We start from the raw sequence: 13,814 nt of genomic DNA, 5'->3' as shown, positions 1-13,814 counted from the left end.
GTGTGCCAGGCGCCTCCATCTGGGGACACTTGAGTCCCCACACTCGTCCTCTCGCTGCCCCCGCTGCCCCTGTGCCCCTGGGGGCAGGAACCCTGCCCCGCCAGCCTCTGGAGCATATTCGGGTGCTTTCTCACCGAGCCTGGCCTTTGCGCTCACTGGCGTGTATGCGGCATGCTGTGTAGGCCCACACGTGTCTTTCTCCCTCCCCAGGATATCATTAACTCTATGAGCAACAGCCCTGCCACCAGCAAGCCCCCGGTGACGCTGAGGCTGGTGGTCCCCGCCAGCCAGTGTGGGTCCCTGATCGGCAAAGGCGGCTCCAAGATCAAGGAGATCAGGGAGGTAACAGAACCTTCTCCGGCTGCTGGTGCCCGCTGCTGGGAGGGTAGAGCCCGCCCCCCTTCCCCTGGAGGCCCAGCACTGCGAACCCTGCCAGCATGGAGCTTACGGTAGGGGAGGGCCATCCAGAGAGCAGAGGGTGGGACGTGGGACCCCCTAGAACGTGCACAGAGGTGTCGTGCAGAGGCGCTGGGCGCCTGTGAGGGGGGCTGTGCACCCCAACCGGGGACAGGCAGGGCCCTCCTGCCACCCGGTCATGCGGCTCTAGGCCACAGAGGCCGTGGTCTCTGCCCCCAGGCAGGTGCGTCCAGGGACCGGCCGGCCTGAGCTGTCCCAGCAGGGAGGGAGCTGGTGCGAGGGGTGGACTTTATGCTCACATGTTGCCACGTTCAGAGAAAGCCTAACTCCTTCCGTCTCCCTTAAGGAGGGTGGCCACCCTGTCGTGATTCTGTCAAGGAGAGACAGCTAAAGAGTTTAGGCTTTCCTAGTGTCCGTCATTCTCTGTGACCTGAAACTCCACAGGGGAGATAAAATTCCATGTATTTGAAAAAAGGGACTCCATTTCTGTCTCCGTCTCTACAAATGCCACTTGCAGGTTAAAATGCCTCTTGTCCAGCGTCGCTGTCCCCGTGCCAGGCCACGCTGGGCAGTGGTGGGCTGAAGGCGACCGGCCCCGCCCCATGGGCCCCCAGGGAACGGGCAGAGGGCTGGGGTGCCAGGCGGGCGTGAAGGGGCACCGTTGGGGGGGGGGCGTCCGTGCACCGCGCCCTCAGCACACCCTCTCGAGCTCCCAGGAGCCCTGCCCTGGCTCAGGCTGTGTCCCCTCCAATGTCTCATTTCTGCAGTCCACAGGTGCCCAGGTCCAGGTGGCCGGGGACATGCTGCCCAACTCCACGGAGCGGGCAGTGACCATCTCGGGGACCCCCGACGCCATCATCCAGTGCGTCAAGCAGATCTGTGTGGTCATGCTGGAGGTACAGTCTGGGCATCCAGGGACCACCGCCAGCCTGCCCCGCGAGCCACAACGGCTGTGGCTTCTTCATGTCGGCTGCGGCACGTGGCTGGGGCCGTACGGGGGCCGGGGGTCGGGAGCGTGACCGGAGCGAGAGCCGTGCCGGGGGTGTGGGCGCCGGGGGAGGGACAGCTGCCGGCCGCCCGCCGCCCGCCCCCTTTGGCATGTCCCTCCTCGTGGCTGGGGAGCCGGGGAAAGGGACGTGTGAGGAGACGCTCGCATCACACCGGTCGTCGGTCTGTGGCGTGAGGGGCATCCAGTACAAGGGCGGCCGTAAGCACGGCCCACGGACAAGGGGGAGGCCCGTGCTCACCACACCCGCAGGCGTCAGGGTCCCACCAAGGCACAGAGGAGGAAAAGCACGCTGAAACGCCCAGTTGTAAGAGACAGACAGGAAGTAAACAAAATGGTTAAAACCAAAGGAGAAGCAAAGAAGACAGCTGAGCGAGACAAAATCCTCTCGAAATTTGGGGGAGAAACCCCTGAGATTTCAATGTCAGCCTCTGCCCCAAATGCGGCAGGGCTCACTGAGGCCGCCAGCAGTTGCTGGTCTCGAAGCTAAAGTGAAGTGTCTCTGCGTCACGCGACAGTCCCCGACAGGCGTTGCGGGCTCGAGGGCCATGAGGGAGGGCGAACACCAGGCGCCCACAGCAGTGGACTCCCAGCCTCTGTGCCCTCGCCCCTCTTGTCCTCGGCTCGGCGTTCAGATCCACCCCCAAGTCTCTAAAAAATTTGCATAGTTTCTATTTTCCTGAAGTACGATATTTTGTGAAGTCGAAAATATTTTTCTAAATATTGGTGTCCTGATGGTCCCCAGCCACTGGCCATGGTGACAGTCAGTGCCGTTCTGGGTTCCCTTCCATCCCCTGCTGCTGGGACCCGGGAGGCGCCGTGTGGACAGACGGAGCGGGCCGGGTGCTGCCTGCACTCGCGGATGCCCGAGGCGGCGAGGAAGCACGCGCGTCTTGAGCTGCGGTGGCCCGTCAGAGTGCTGAGTCCGTCAGAGTGCTGAGTCAGAGTGCTGAGCCACACAAACGGCTCCGGGAGGGACATGGCCTCCCACGTTCAATAACAAGGGTTGGACTAAAACTCTCGGCCTCCCCAGGACTCCTCCCAGGTGGCATGGCCCACACCGTGTTCGCGGTCAGGTGCGGCCCCACAGAAGCAGGCTAGACCCCGTTGGCTGCGGGTGCTGGCACCCCAGGGCTGTGGTTAGAACCGCCCGGTCTTCCCGCGGGCGGGGAGGCCGACGTGAGACTCGACCGGGAAGCGCACGTGGCAAACGTGACCCACAAACGGGCTGAGGTGGGGCCTCGCCCTTACTGGCCCAGAACTCTCAGGGGTCGGGGGAACCGCCGTGCTTAGGGAAGTTGGGCCCATTTTTAAGTGAAAATGAGCTGGACGAACAGAGCAAAGGTTAGCGGACTTTCAGACTCTGCTCGGAGGGCCCCGCACCCTTCAAGTGGCCACTGAGAGGCCTGCCCTCTGGTGCGGGTGAGTCAGCGGGGCCCCGTGGAAAGCACAGGGGTCGCCGCAAAGCCCACCCGTCAGTGCCTGCCGCACCCCGGGGGAGCCCCGAGGCTGTGCTCAGAAGCCCTCTGTCCTATCCGAGGACATCGGCGTGCACGGGAACCACAAACTCACAGTGTTGGGATGGTGGGCGCTGCCGTCGGTGGGGTGCCCAGCTCAGGGACAGGGCGCGGCCAGACAGAGGTCTCTGCTGGCACCATGAGAACGCCACTCCCTCGAGCTCCATTTAATCACGGTTCTGCCGCGATGAAGCGAGTCTTACCTGAGGCTGCAGTGAATCCCAGCTGCACAGAGACGTTTCTGGAGGCGTTCGGTCGTACCTGCAGAAACACTGAAGACTGGACGACCCCAGGAGCCCATCATCACCCCAGACATGAGTCAGTTCGCAGGCCCCACAGCAGCCCTTCCTGCTTTATTTACAGCGAGGCTGCAGTGTTCCCAAGGTCACACAGCTCGGCCAAGGCCATACAGATTTCCCAAGGTCATACAGAGTGGCCAAGGGTACAGAGCATCATGTCAAGGTCAAACCTTGTGCTCAAGGTCACACAGTGTGCCCACCGTCACACAGCATGGCTTGGACTACAGAGTTGAAGCTGTCATCCCCTCTACTAAGCCTGTGCCCACATGACTTTGTGTCTCAGGTCAGGGCACTGTGAGGTCACACCCGGTAGCCCAGGGTGTGGGCTGGGCCTGAGTGGGCCCTGGTCTCGAGAACTCCCAGCAGGGACACTGCCCTGGCCCCCACCCTCTGCCTCTGGCAAGCGGTGTTGCTGACCTGAGCTGGGCCCTGTGGCCTCTGCTCCCAGGGAAGACGGCCACCTGGCCAGACAAGGGAGGACCTTGGTTGCCTCTGACCAAGGAGTTGGGCTGAATTTATCAGAATCTGGCAGACTTCCGGTACTTGAGAATGTCATCCACCCCAAGGTAAAAAGCCTGTACTTTTGGACACAGAATAATCAAAGGAAATTCTAGCAAAGCTCATCAAGACTGTAACATATTTCATTTGGACTCTAAGTTTTTTTTTTTTTAAGTTGCTCCCTTTTGTTAATAGTGAAATTGGATGTTTCTGACTGTCCCGTGATGATGCCTACTGAGCATCATGACCCTGGCCAAGCAAAGCCTTTGGGGCTCTGAGCAGGACCCCCCCCCCCCATGGTGGAGCTGCCCACAAAGGCCAGCTTCATCCTGAGCATGAGAGAGAGGGACAGATTTTCCCAGAGGACAGCACCCAGGCTGACACAAGTGGCCCGCAGGCAGCCACCTGGCCATCTGTGCAGGCTGTGGGGGCCCCCAGTGCAGACTGGGGCTTGGTTTCCATTCTTACTTCTCAGGGAGTAGCATCCCACACCGCCGTGGAGCCCACCACACCCTGCGGGCGGATGGCGCCCGTGCTGGGGTGTATTTAGGGCAGTAGTTATGTGGAAGAGGGGGCCCTCCGGAGGGTCCCCATCAGGCAGCCCTCCCGCCGCGGGGTATCCCCTACCCTCTGGCACTGCCGGGGAGGGTGGGCGGTGCAGCGGGGTGGGCTCGGGAAGGAGGCCTCCCCGCGATCAGATCCTGACGCGAAGCTGCTCTAATGCTCTCTCTCCCTCTCCTGTCCCTTTTCCTAGTCCCCACCGAAAGGTGCCACCATTCCCTACCGCCCAAAGCCCGCCTCCACCCCTGTCATTTTTGCAGGTGGTCAGGTAAGAGCCGACCCGCTCGCGGCCTCCACTGCCAACCTCAGCCTTTTACTGCAGCCCCCGCCGCTGCCCGTTAGTGCACTCAGGTTTTCTCCCTTCTCACGTGCACGTCTCCCACCCCACCCACGCTGGGCGCAGAGCTCTCCCGGCCTGCCGCCGGGCACGGGGCGAGCTGGGCAGTGTGGGGCAGACAGAAAAGGCCAAGGCAGACGTCCTGCAGAGCCTGGACCCCGGAAGCGTCTTCTCCCTGGCCCGGCACAGAAGGACCCTGGTCCTGCCTAGGCAACATTGGCCCAAATCTACTTCGTCGAGTGTCTAAGGGGCTTAGCAGAAGGGCCAGAAGCGTTACAGTGACCCTGTGGCTCGAGGTTGAGACAACTGGAGCTGTGGGAACAGGGTCCCGTCTCCCCCAAAATGCACATCCCCAACTCCCCACAGAGGAGTCTCTAGGAGCACGCAGGGGAAGGGAAAGGTGACTTCCGGGTCACAGCGATGGCCCTCGCACTCCGCCCTGCCCCGCACCGGCCAGGCCGGGACACCTGCTCTGCACACCTGTTGCTGGGGCAGGAGCCGCCGACCTCCTTCCTCCCCCTTCGGCAAGGGGCCCGGGAGGCCAGCAGCTGCAGAGATTAGCATCTGAGGCCAGCAGCTCATCAGCAGGGCCCAGAGAGAGCTGAGGAGAGGGGCTGTGCCCGCCTCCTGCCATCGGGCACCTGTGCCACCCACCTCGGGGTCACGACAATAGGTAGAGGACCTTGGGAGGTGCCCGGCCAGGGTGCCTGGAGGAGCTCTGCGTCCAGTTGGCGGTGACGTGTGTCTTTATTCAAGGGAGAGTGAAGACTGAGCATTCCCAGAGGCAACCCAGGTCAGGGGAGAATGGCCATGACTTTATCGTTAACAAAGGGGCAAATGAAAATTTTCTCCACATTTTAAAGGAATCTTATCAGATCCTCCAGATTGACTCCCACGTTAGGTGTTTCCAAGAGCAGCATGTGGGCTGCTTCCCACCGGGAGGGACCCAGTGGCTCCCACAGGGCTGTGTGGTTCAGGGAAGGCCACTGTCCACTGTGCCTGGCTTCTGCACGCAGCCACTGCGGGCCCGTCTCCCAGTTACCACAGCCCTCAAGTCACCCAGTGGCCCTGCCCTTTGTCTGGATCCTTCACGTCCCTGCACCCTCCCACTGCAGCCCCGGGACCTGGGCACGCCCCCATTTTACAGGTCAGAAAGCAAGGCCAGAGGTAGTCACGGGGGCACACAGACACAGGGGGCCTTGTTCAGAACACGATGTCCTTTCCCCTGAAGTCCTAGTAAGCTAGCAGGTTAGATACATGTGTGGCCTTGACCCTGACATGTGAACAGACCCATGATGCCACCATGTGGTAAAGCGCGGTCTGTCTTCAAAAGGGAAGCACAGTAACACCCACGAGAGCCGGGGAAGCCGTGTGGGCCAAGGCCAGCGTAGCCCCAGCCAAGGAAGGCCGTCCCGGTCATCTCTCAGGGCAGCGAGGTTACCAGCATCGTGGGCGCTTGTCCCGAGGCTGTCCCCAGGCTACAGGCACCTGTGCCCCCTGAGACAGGTCTGGCCAGTGGCTCTTCGTGGTTGTATGGAGACCGATGAGCCACAGCACAAACAGAAATGGGGTGTGAATGAGATTTAGCAGCAAGGGGGCCCTTCAGAACCCAGACCCCACCTGCCGCAGGACCTAGGCCTGACTCCTCTCTGGAGACACCCCTCACTGTGGATCTCCCACCTGCACTGGCTCTCACCGAGCACTGGTACCCGAGGGCCAGCAGGTACCCCACCAGGGAGCGCCAGCCTGCATTTCAAAAAATGTTTTTAATGTTTCTGTATTTTTGAGAGAGAGCAAGCGGGGGAGGGCCAGAGGGAGAGGGAGAGGGAGACAGAGGATCTGACTTCGGCTCCGTGCTGACAGCAGGGACCCCAATGCAGGGCTCAAGCTCACAAACTGTGAGATCACGACCTGAGCCAAAGTCAGACACTTAACTGACTGAGCCACCAGGCGCCCCAACCCAGCCAGCCCAGTGTTTCAAGCAGGTCGCAGATGATGAAGGTTTCCTCCGGAGAACCTTTGTCTGTCTTCCCAGCTGTACCTTCCCTCTATCCATGGTAAACTGCTCCCACAGTTCAAATAAAACCAAGAGTGCGACCACCTAAGTGAGTAAAAACGTGTGGGATAAAGAACTGCCCTGTCCGGAGGTGTGTGCAGTTCCACTGGGGCGACCATGGCAGTGGGACGGTGTGCGTCCCAGGCCTGTGACGCGTGGTGACGCACTGGAGCGTGTGCCTGCTGGCACCTCCATGAAACCTAAAGACAAGCCACGGAGCTTGTGCACAGAAGTCCAGAGGGGAAAGGGCGTCCCCACTGCCTTCCCCTCGGACACTTGCAGCGTCTGATAAGATTCCTTTACTTCCCCGTGGGACGCCTGGATGGCCCCCGCCTCCAGTGGGCCCCGCCCAGTGCCTGGTGGCCTTTACCTCCCCGCTTGGGTTGTTTATGAGGAAAACCGTCAGACGCCACCCTCGGTGCAAAGTCCACAAAAGGGACGCTCGGACTGGCCTGTGGTCTCCCTCTCGGTGCACGTGTGCAGACACAGGTGGGCATCGCGTGCCCGCTTGGGATGTGGCACGGGGACCCCACGTGGCCAGGTGCCGGAAGGCACGTCCCTCCCCACCTGTGCCACCCATGCCCGGGGCCTCGAACGTGGCTGCCCAGAGCTGGTGTGGCACGTCCCACATGACAGCACATGAGGCCTGACGGCGAGTCTTTGGTCTTTGCTCTCCCTTGACACCTTGTGGATCGTTTGTTTTTGGCCGTGAGTTTCTGGGAGCGTCTCAGCCGGTGGACTATTGGGGTGGGTGGGGGCGGGCAGGGGGGAGAGGCGCCAGGCCCACGCCCGCTGTGGCCACTCTGAGTCACCGTCTTGAAGGTGAAGCCTCAGGGACCACGCTGGCCCCGGAGAACAACTGTTCGGCCCGCTGAGGCTGCAGGTCAAGACCATCCATCTTGTGACTGATTCGGGCACGTTTCTTACTTAATCTGCTTTTGCAAAATTGGTTTTGAGTCACCTTTTAAAGGTCCTTTGGTTTGGTTTTCTTGGGACAAGTACTTTGCAAAAGTGTTCGCTCTGAAAGCTGATAAAAATTGCCAAAGGCTAATAATGAATCTGTAACGGTCAGATCACTTGCGGGGGGTTTCTATTAAGAACCCCCTCCGGGGGAGTGGGGAGCCTTCCCAGCTGTGCCCCTTCCCTCCCTCCCTGCCGGCCCGGCCAGTCTGCACTCCTGCGGCTCTCCAGGAGGTGGGGCGCGGCTCGCCTGGCCCACGTGTCCCGCTGTAGCGCCGGTGAGGCTTGGCCCCGCGACACCCCCAGTCTGCACCTCCCGGCTCCCTGAAGGACTCGCCTTTTGTCCTAAGCTGCCGGCGGAAGGGGGGATGCGCTCTGTGAGGGCACGCTCTCTCCAGAGGGCCTCGGGCCCGTTCCCACAAAGCCCCACCCCTGAGAAAGCCCGTGTCCCCCAGGGAGGGCCGCCGGCGGGCACAAGCGCGGCCGCCGCTTCACGAGCTGACCGTGTCTCTCTCTTTCTAGGCCTACACGATCCAGGGACAGTACGCCATCCCCCACCCAGATGTGAGTCTCCACTCTGCCTCCCTGGCCTTCTCTTCTCATTACCGTTGCCCACCTGCATGCTGCTGTACTTGCTACTAATATTAATATTACGCAATAATATTAATACCGTTCTCTCAATGTTCCCGACCTCTGTCGTATCCATATGACCTTGAATAACCTTTAACCTCTTAGCACTAATTCTACTTGTGTGGAGGACTTGGCCTGATGTCAAATTGTTCTGATTGTTGCTGCGCTCTGGGGCTTTCCTCTGCACACAGGGCCTTAGGCGGTGGCCGCAAGGCTGCTCTGCCGTGGCACCTGCCCCATCGGGTGCCCTGCAGCCACCTGAGAAGTTAGGTGACGTGCTGTCAGACAGGTGCTCCAAGAGATGCTGGGAAGGATGTTTGAACGTCCGGTAAAGCCACACTGTCCCCTGTGGGGCCCGAGTTGAAACAGTAGCCCCTACACCCTGAGTACAAAAGCCAACAGACGTGGCCTTGGTTTTCTTTCTAGGGCTGAAGCCCCTTGCTCCGCCATCGGGGCCTGCTCAGACGTCCCTGCGTGTGTTCCAGTCTGAGTGTGGTATCCGAGTGGAGAACGGGGACATCCAAAGATGCACTGTCAGTGGCCCAGGGGCTGAGGGGCCAGTGTGCAGCAGGAACAGGGCAGCAGCTGTGACCCAAGGTCGTCTCTCCACAGGGACCCGGACGCTCGGGCAAGGAGGTCCTCACTAGTTGATCCGGAAGGGAGGGTTGGGGCAGGAAGGCGGGAGGGACCGGGCCAGGGGAAGAAGGTGGAGGTGCGATCGGCCTCCGTGCTGCTTTCTGCAGCGGCAGCCAACCTGGAGCTGGTTTCGAGAAGCCGTTTTCTTCTCTAAACCATTTCGAGACCTGCCGAGCTTCGCGGCCTCTCCAAGAAAGCGTTTTCCTGCATGTTCTCTGGGACCCGGGACTCACGTGGGAGGCGCTGCCGGGTTGATGGGTGCTCGAGTCTTCTGCCAACCCCTACCCGGTCCAGCTGGGCGCGCAGGACGTGGTCACTGAGATGTGCAGGCAGATCACTCCCGTGCCCCGCCTGCCCGCTGGAGCCCACAGACCCCTCAGGGCCATGGCCACCTCCATCTCCCCTTTGAGGATACGTGTCAAAGGCTGGCCTCTGCTAGTGACCTCCACACCCCGTTCCGTGTTATCGGGGATGCTCTTCATTCTCCTGTGAGTTGCTTAGAGATCCCAGGAGTGGGGAGGTGGTGAAGGTGCGAACCTACTCAGCCTTCTCGAAAGAACCATCGGCAGCTTTAAAAGTTAAAGCTTTTACCTCAAGGAGGTTGCCAGCAGTGCCCACGAAAATGACAGAGCGCTGGAGGTCGGTCCGTAGGAGCCCCCGTGGCAGGCAGGGGCAGGCCCCGTGGCTCAGAGGCCTTTCTGGTTCCAGGCGGGTGACGCCCTGTCCCTCATCGTCTCAGCCGACCGCCGACTGTGACGGGGGGTGCAGATGTTAGAGCCTGGGAGAAGGGGCAGCCCGTCCCCAGCGCAGGAGTGCGCACGGAGCGTAGGCACACGAGGGGGTGGGCTCCACCGCTCCTCTCAGAGGGCCCCGAGTGGGGTGGTGGCAAATCAGAACAGAGGCCAAGTGGGTCACAGGCCTAATTCCTAGGGTGGCACGATCTTCATTTAACGGGGGGCCGCTGGTCTTGCTCCTCTAGAAGTGCGGGTGCGTGTGCAAAAGCGGACTGGAAAACCCGGCTCGTGGGCTTTTCTCAAACTCAGGAGCTCAGGAAACACAGTGGTCTAGCCCCTCACGAAGGGCGGTTGACCCCAGAGAACAGCTCTGAGGCCTGAGATTTCCTGCAGCCCTAGGCATGGCCTCTGAGCTCACGGAGAAGAGTTTCTGGCCTCAGGTTCCCACGTTCGTGGGCGCACACCTGTCTCAGGCTGAGGAACTTCCGTTTGGCTGATTGATTTTTGTATCAACTCGTCGTTATGTCCCTCCATGTGATTTTCTCACTATCTCTTGAAAGCGGGTAGTCTCGCGGGCATTTTTGTCAGATTGTTTAAGCTGACTTATAACTCAGGGTTGCATAATTGCTTCATTGCCTTTGGTACGTCTCATGAGCTGGCGCTCTGTGCGGGACCCTCCCCTGTGTAGACCGGACAGGGTGGGGGACGCACGGCTGCCAGGACTCTGTAGCGAGAGCTCTGGGAAGTGTGCTTTGCGCGCCGGTGGCACTGAACGCCAGACGATCGTGTTGATGCTCCATCCGAAACAAAAATAAACCAACCGCCTGGTGACATGGGTGATGGTGGCCAGGAAAGGGAACTTTTAGCTAAGCTTAGTATTCAGTAGGGATTTTAAAGGCCTCGTTTCTTAGAACCCAAATACAATAGTGATGGGAAATACTACTTGATTTTAAAATATAACTGAGTGCACAGGTTGAATGTTTGAGCCACGGTGGCTGACACACACACCTTATAACAGCCTGGTAACTTATCTGAATCAGGCCCAGACTGTAAGGAAACCTGTTTCTTAGAGCTGAGTGTTTCTCCTTCTAGAACTAAACTGTACGTCCTTCTTACATGCCCTGCTTCACCCTCCCTGGAGAATCGCCAGGACCCACCTTGCCAGTTTTGCGGTGGCACCTGCCACTCGCTTGTTTTGCCCGAATCCCCCCGGACTCGCCCAGGAGAGGCACCGGGGCACCGGGTATGGGAGGATGTCCCCGGCCCCAGCCTCACCTCCAGAGCTCTGGGGGCGGCTCCCCTCACCTGCACAGAGCCTCCGCGGGGCCACGCGGCTTCAGACGTGGGGGGTGGGGGGCAGCAGGGACTCAGACGTGGGAGCCACCCAGTCCTCCCGCCCACCCAGTAACCTGTGTCTCTTCACTTCCGCGGTGTGATCAGCCAGCGGCAGGCCAACCCCTGCATGTGACTCCTCTCTGCTGGTCTTCAGACTTGCCGAGTGACTCCCTCATGTGACATGCCCCTCGTTCAAGGGGCCAAAAGCAAGCAGAAAGCAAGCCAGGCGTTCCAAGTGACAACAAAGGGTTCGCCACCTCTGCCTGCTCACCTGCACCTGGCTCCGACTGCAGGGCGGCTCTCAGGACGGCCACCCAGTCTCAAGCACGAGGAAGTGGTCGTTTGGAAAGCTCGTCGCCAGAATAAAGAGCCATGGCTTCCAGCAGCGGCGCCCGGTAACCGGGGGTCACAGGAAGCGTGTTCTTTAGGAGACAGTGACACAGAGTCATAACGGAAGAGGCATCAGCGGGAGGGTGCACGTCAGGTCCTGCTGTCCACTCACAATTTGTTGTGGGTGCGGGGACTCCCCCGATGATCGCCGTGCGGTGGCACCTCGTACTGGGCACAGTGGAGACTGGCCAGCACTCCGACGCCAGCCGGCTTCTGGGTCTCACGTCCGCCCTGCTCCTCCCAGGACCCTGCGGCTCAGGCTGGTGGGGAGGTGCCCGCGCCCCACCCGCTGCCAGGGCACCTCCTATCCCTGCCCCTAGGCCGGCTTGCCGGAGATCTTCTCTGCCTCCCTGCCCCCTCAGAGGCCGAATCTGCATTTCCATCACACAGGGTGATGACGATTCTATGAGATGAGCACTGAGGATTTGTCAGAATCAACAAAAGAAACCGGTCCTCACGTTCAGGAATCCCAACAAATCCCAAACAATGTAAATAAAAAGAATTCCATCTCGGATCTGTCAGAGTAAAATTGCATGACATCAAGACCAAAAGTAAATCTCCAAAGTAGTCAGAACAGGAATGTCAAGACAGCGAGAGAGGAAGGAGGGGACGTCTCGTCAGCAACTCTGGAGGCCAGAAGGTGGTGGTGTGATAAGAAAAAGTAATTGTCAACCCAAGTTTCTATCTTAAGAGGATCTTCCAAGGACCTAAATCCAAGCATTTTCGGACAAATAGCTGTGACCAACAGGCTTGTGACAGATGCCTTCGGGAGAAGGACAGCGATTGTGGAGGCGAGGCCAGAGATGTAGGAAACGGGCTTGTTTCATTAACATAAGCACGGGCCAATGAAATACCGATGATTTTGACTACACAAAAATGTATATGTTTGGGCAAAGGAAAGCAAAAATTGTCTGTAAAGTCAACATCAAAGTTGTCTAATTTGTGGGATTAATAGAACAAGTAAACAAAAACAGACCTACGATTCAGATGGACCCTGGGGGAATGAGAACTTTCTGTAGCTTACCGTGTCATCCCAGAAGAGGCAAAGAGTTTAGATTTTAAATGTATGTATTAAAATGTGAAAGTGACCACCGACAGAAAAGAGTTTAATTCTGTAACTTCTGTAAAGGTATAGAGGGAGAATGCATGGCAGAAATTAACCAGTACAAAAGGAGAAAAGGATGAAAAACAGGAAAGAAGCCTGAGAAGATCAGGGCAATTACAAGTGCAAAATAAAATGGCAGAAATTAATCTATATGTACGTGTAATTGTGATCAAAGTAAAAGTGTTCCAGTTAAAAAATAAGGTTCTCGGACTTAAAAAGCAAAACAGAACAAAAAACAAACAAATAGACAAGCTAACAAAACAGGAAAAAAAAAACAAAAACATAGCGTTTTCTTCCCCTGGAGACACACCTAAAGAATAAGGACCCAGAAATATTGAAAGAAGAGAAAAAGCTATTCTGGGGAAATACTGACTGAAAGAAACCTTATATGTCAAAAATAATGGGAGGGGGGGGGGGGGGGGGGGCGGGAGTCAAGGCAAATGCTATATTTAGTCACTTAGACGTTGATAAAGAAGTCAACTTTAGTTGATATTTAGTCACTTACATGTTCACCAGAAGATATAAATTCATAATTTGTACACACCTTAAACATATCTTCAAATACATGTAAAGAAAAAATTAACAAACCATAAAGGGAATTTGACAGACATTATAGGTAGAGCCTTCATCTAACTCTCTTTCAATAAAGAATAAAGAAGGTATTGATGGTGCAGTCGGTGAGCCTGGTGAGACATAGATTGAACTCTATACAATCCTAAACAGCCATGGAAGTCATGGAAACTTAATAAGACTTGATCACATATTATGCCATTAAAAAAAAAAAACCCACCATCTATAAAAAATTGGAATCCTGTAGGCTCTATTCTCTTACCACAAAGCAATTAAGTTGAAATCAATAATTAAAAGATGACCTTTGAAAAAAAACCTTGTATTTACTGAAAGTTAAAGAAGACCAAAAGGCCAAAATAAATGGAGAAGCATACCAAGTTCACGGGTAGGAACATGAAGTATCTTTAAATGTCAATTCTTGGGGCACCTGGGTGGCTCAGTCAGTTGAGTGTCTGACTCTTGATCTCAGCTCAGGTCTTGATCTCGGGGTCGGGAGTTCAAGACCCTCACTGCGGCTTCATGATGGGCATGAGGCCTACTTTTAAAAAAATTTTTTTAAATAAAATAAAATGTCAATTCTTCCCAAATCGAGGTACAAATGCAGTACAATTCCAATCAGAATCCTGACAGGGACTTAAGATGCTGTTTTAAAATTTGTGTTCAAGAGCAAAGACCAAGAAACATCAAGATATTAATGAAGAGACTGTATGCTAGGGAGAGCAGTCCCGGAAGATACGGAGATTTGCTGTAAGGCCAAATGACT

At 57.2% G+C, this 13,814-nt stretch overlaps 1 protein-coding gene across 19 annotated transcripts in view; it reads left to right on the top strand.

The window, feature by feature from the left end:
• PCBP3 (poly(rC) binding protein 3) overlaps positions 1-13,814 on the top strand; it is a 266,704-nt gene that overhangs the window by 239,311 nt on the left and 13,579 nt on the right. For 13 of the 19 annotated variants that reach the window (XM_049627706.1, XM_049627691.1, XM_049627695.1 and 10 more), the window contains 4 exons: positions 211-342; positions 1,185-1,313; positions 4,492-4,635; positions 8,174-8,215. In XM_049627706.1, coding sequence (XP_049483663.1) covers positions 211-342; positions 1,185-1,313; positions 4,492-4,635; positions 8,174-8,215 — 447 coding nt within the window. The remainder of the gene's footprint in view (positions 1-210; positions 343-1,184; positions 1,314-4,491; positions 4,636-8,173; positions 8,216-13,814) is intronic. The other 6 variants (XM_049627702.1, XM_049627699.1, XM_049627700.1 and 3 more) reach the window with 2 other exon arrangements.

The sequence above is a fragment of the Panthera uncia genome, chromosome C2 (genome assembly GCF_023721935.1).
Source record: "Panthera uncia isolate 11264 chromosome C2, Puncia_PCG_1.0, whole genome shotgun sequence".
Lineage (NCBI taxonomy): Eukaryota > Metazoa > Chordata > Mammalia > Carnivora > Felidae > Panthera > Panthera uncia.
Note: the sequence above shows the minus strand (reverse complement) of the source record. Positions and strands in the feature narration are given on the sequence as shown.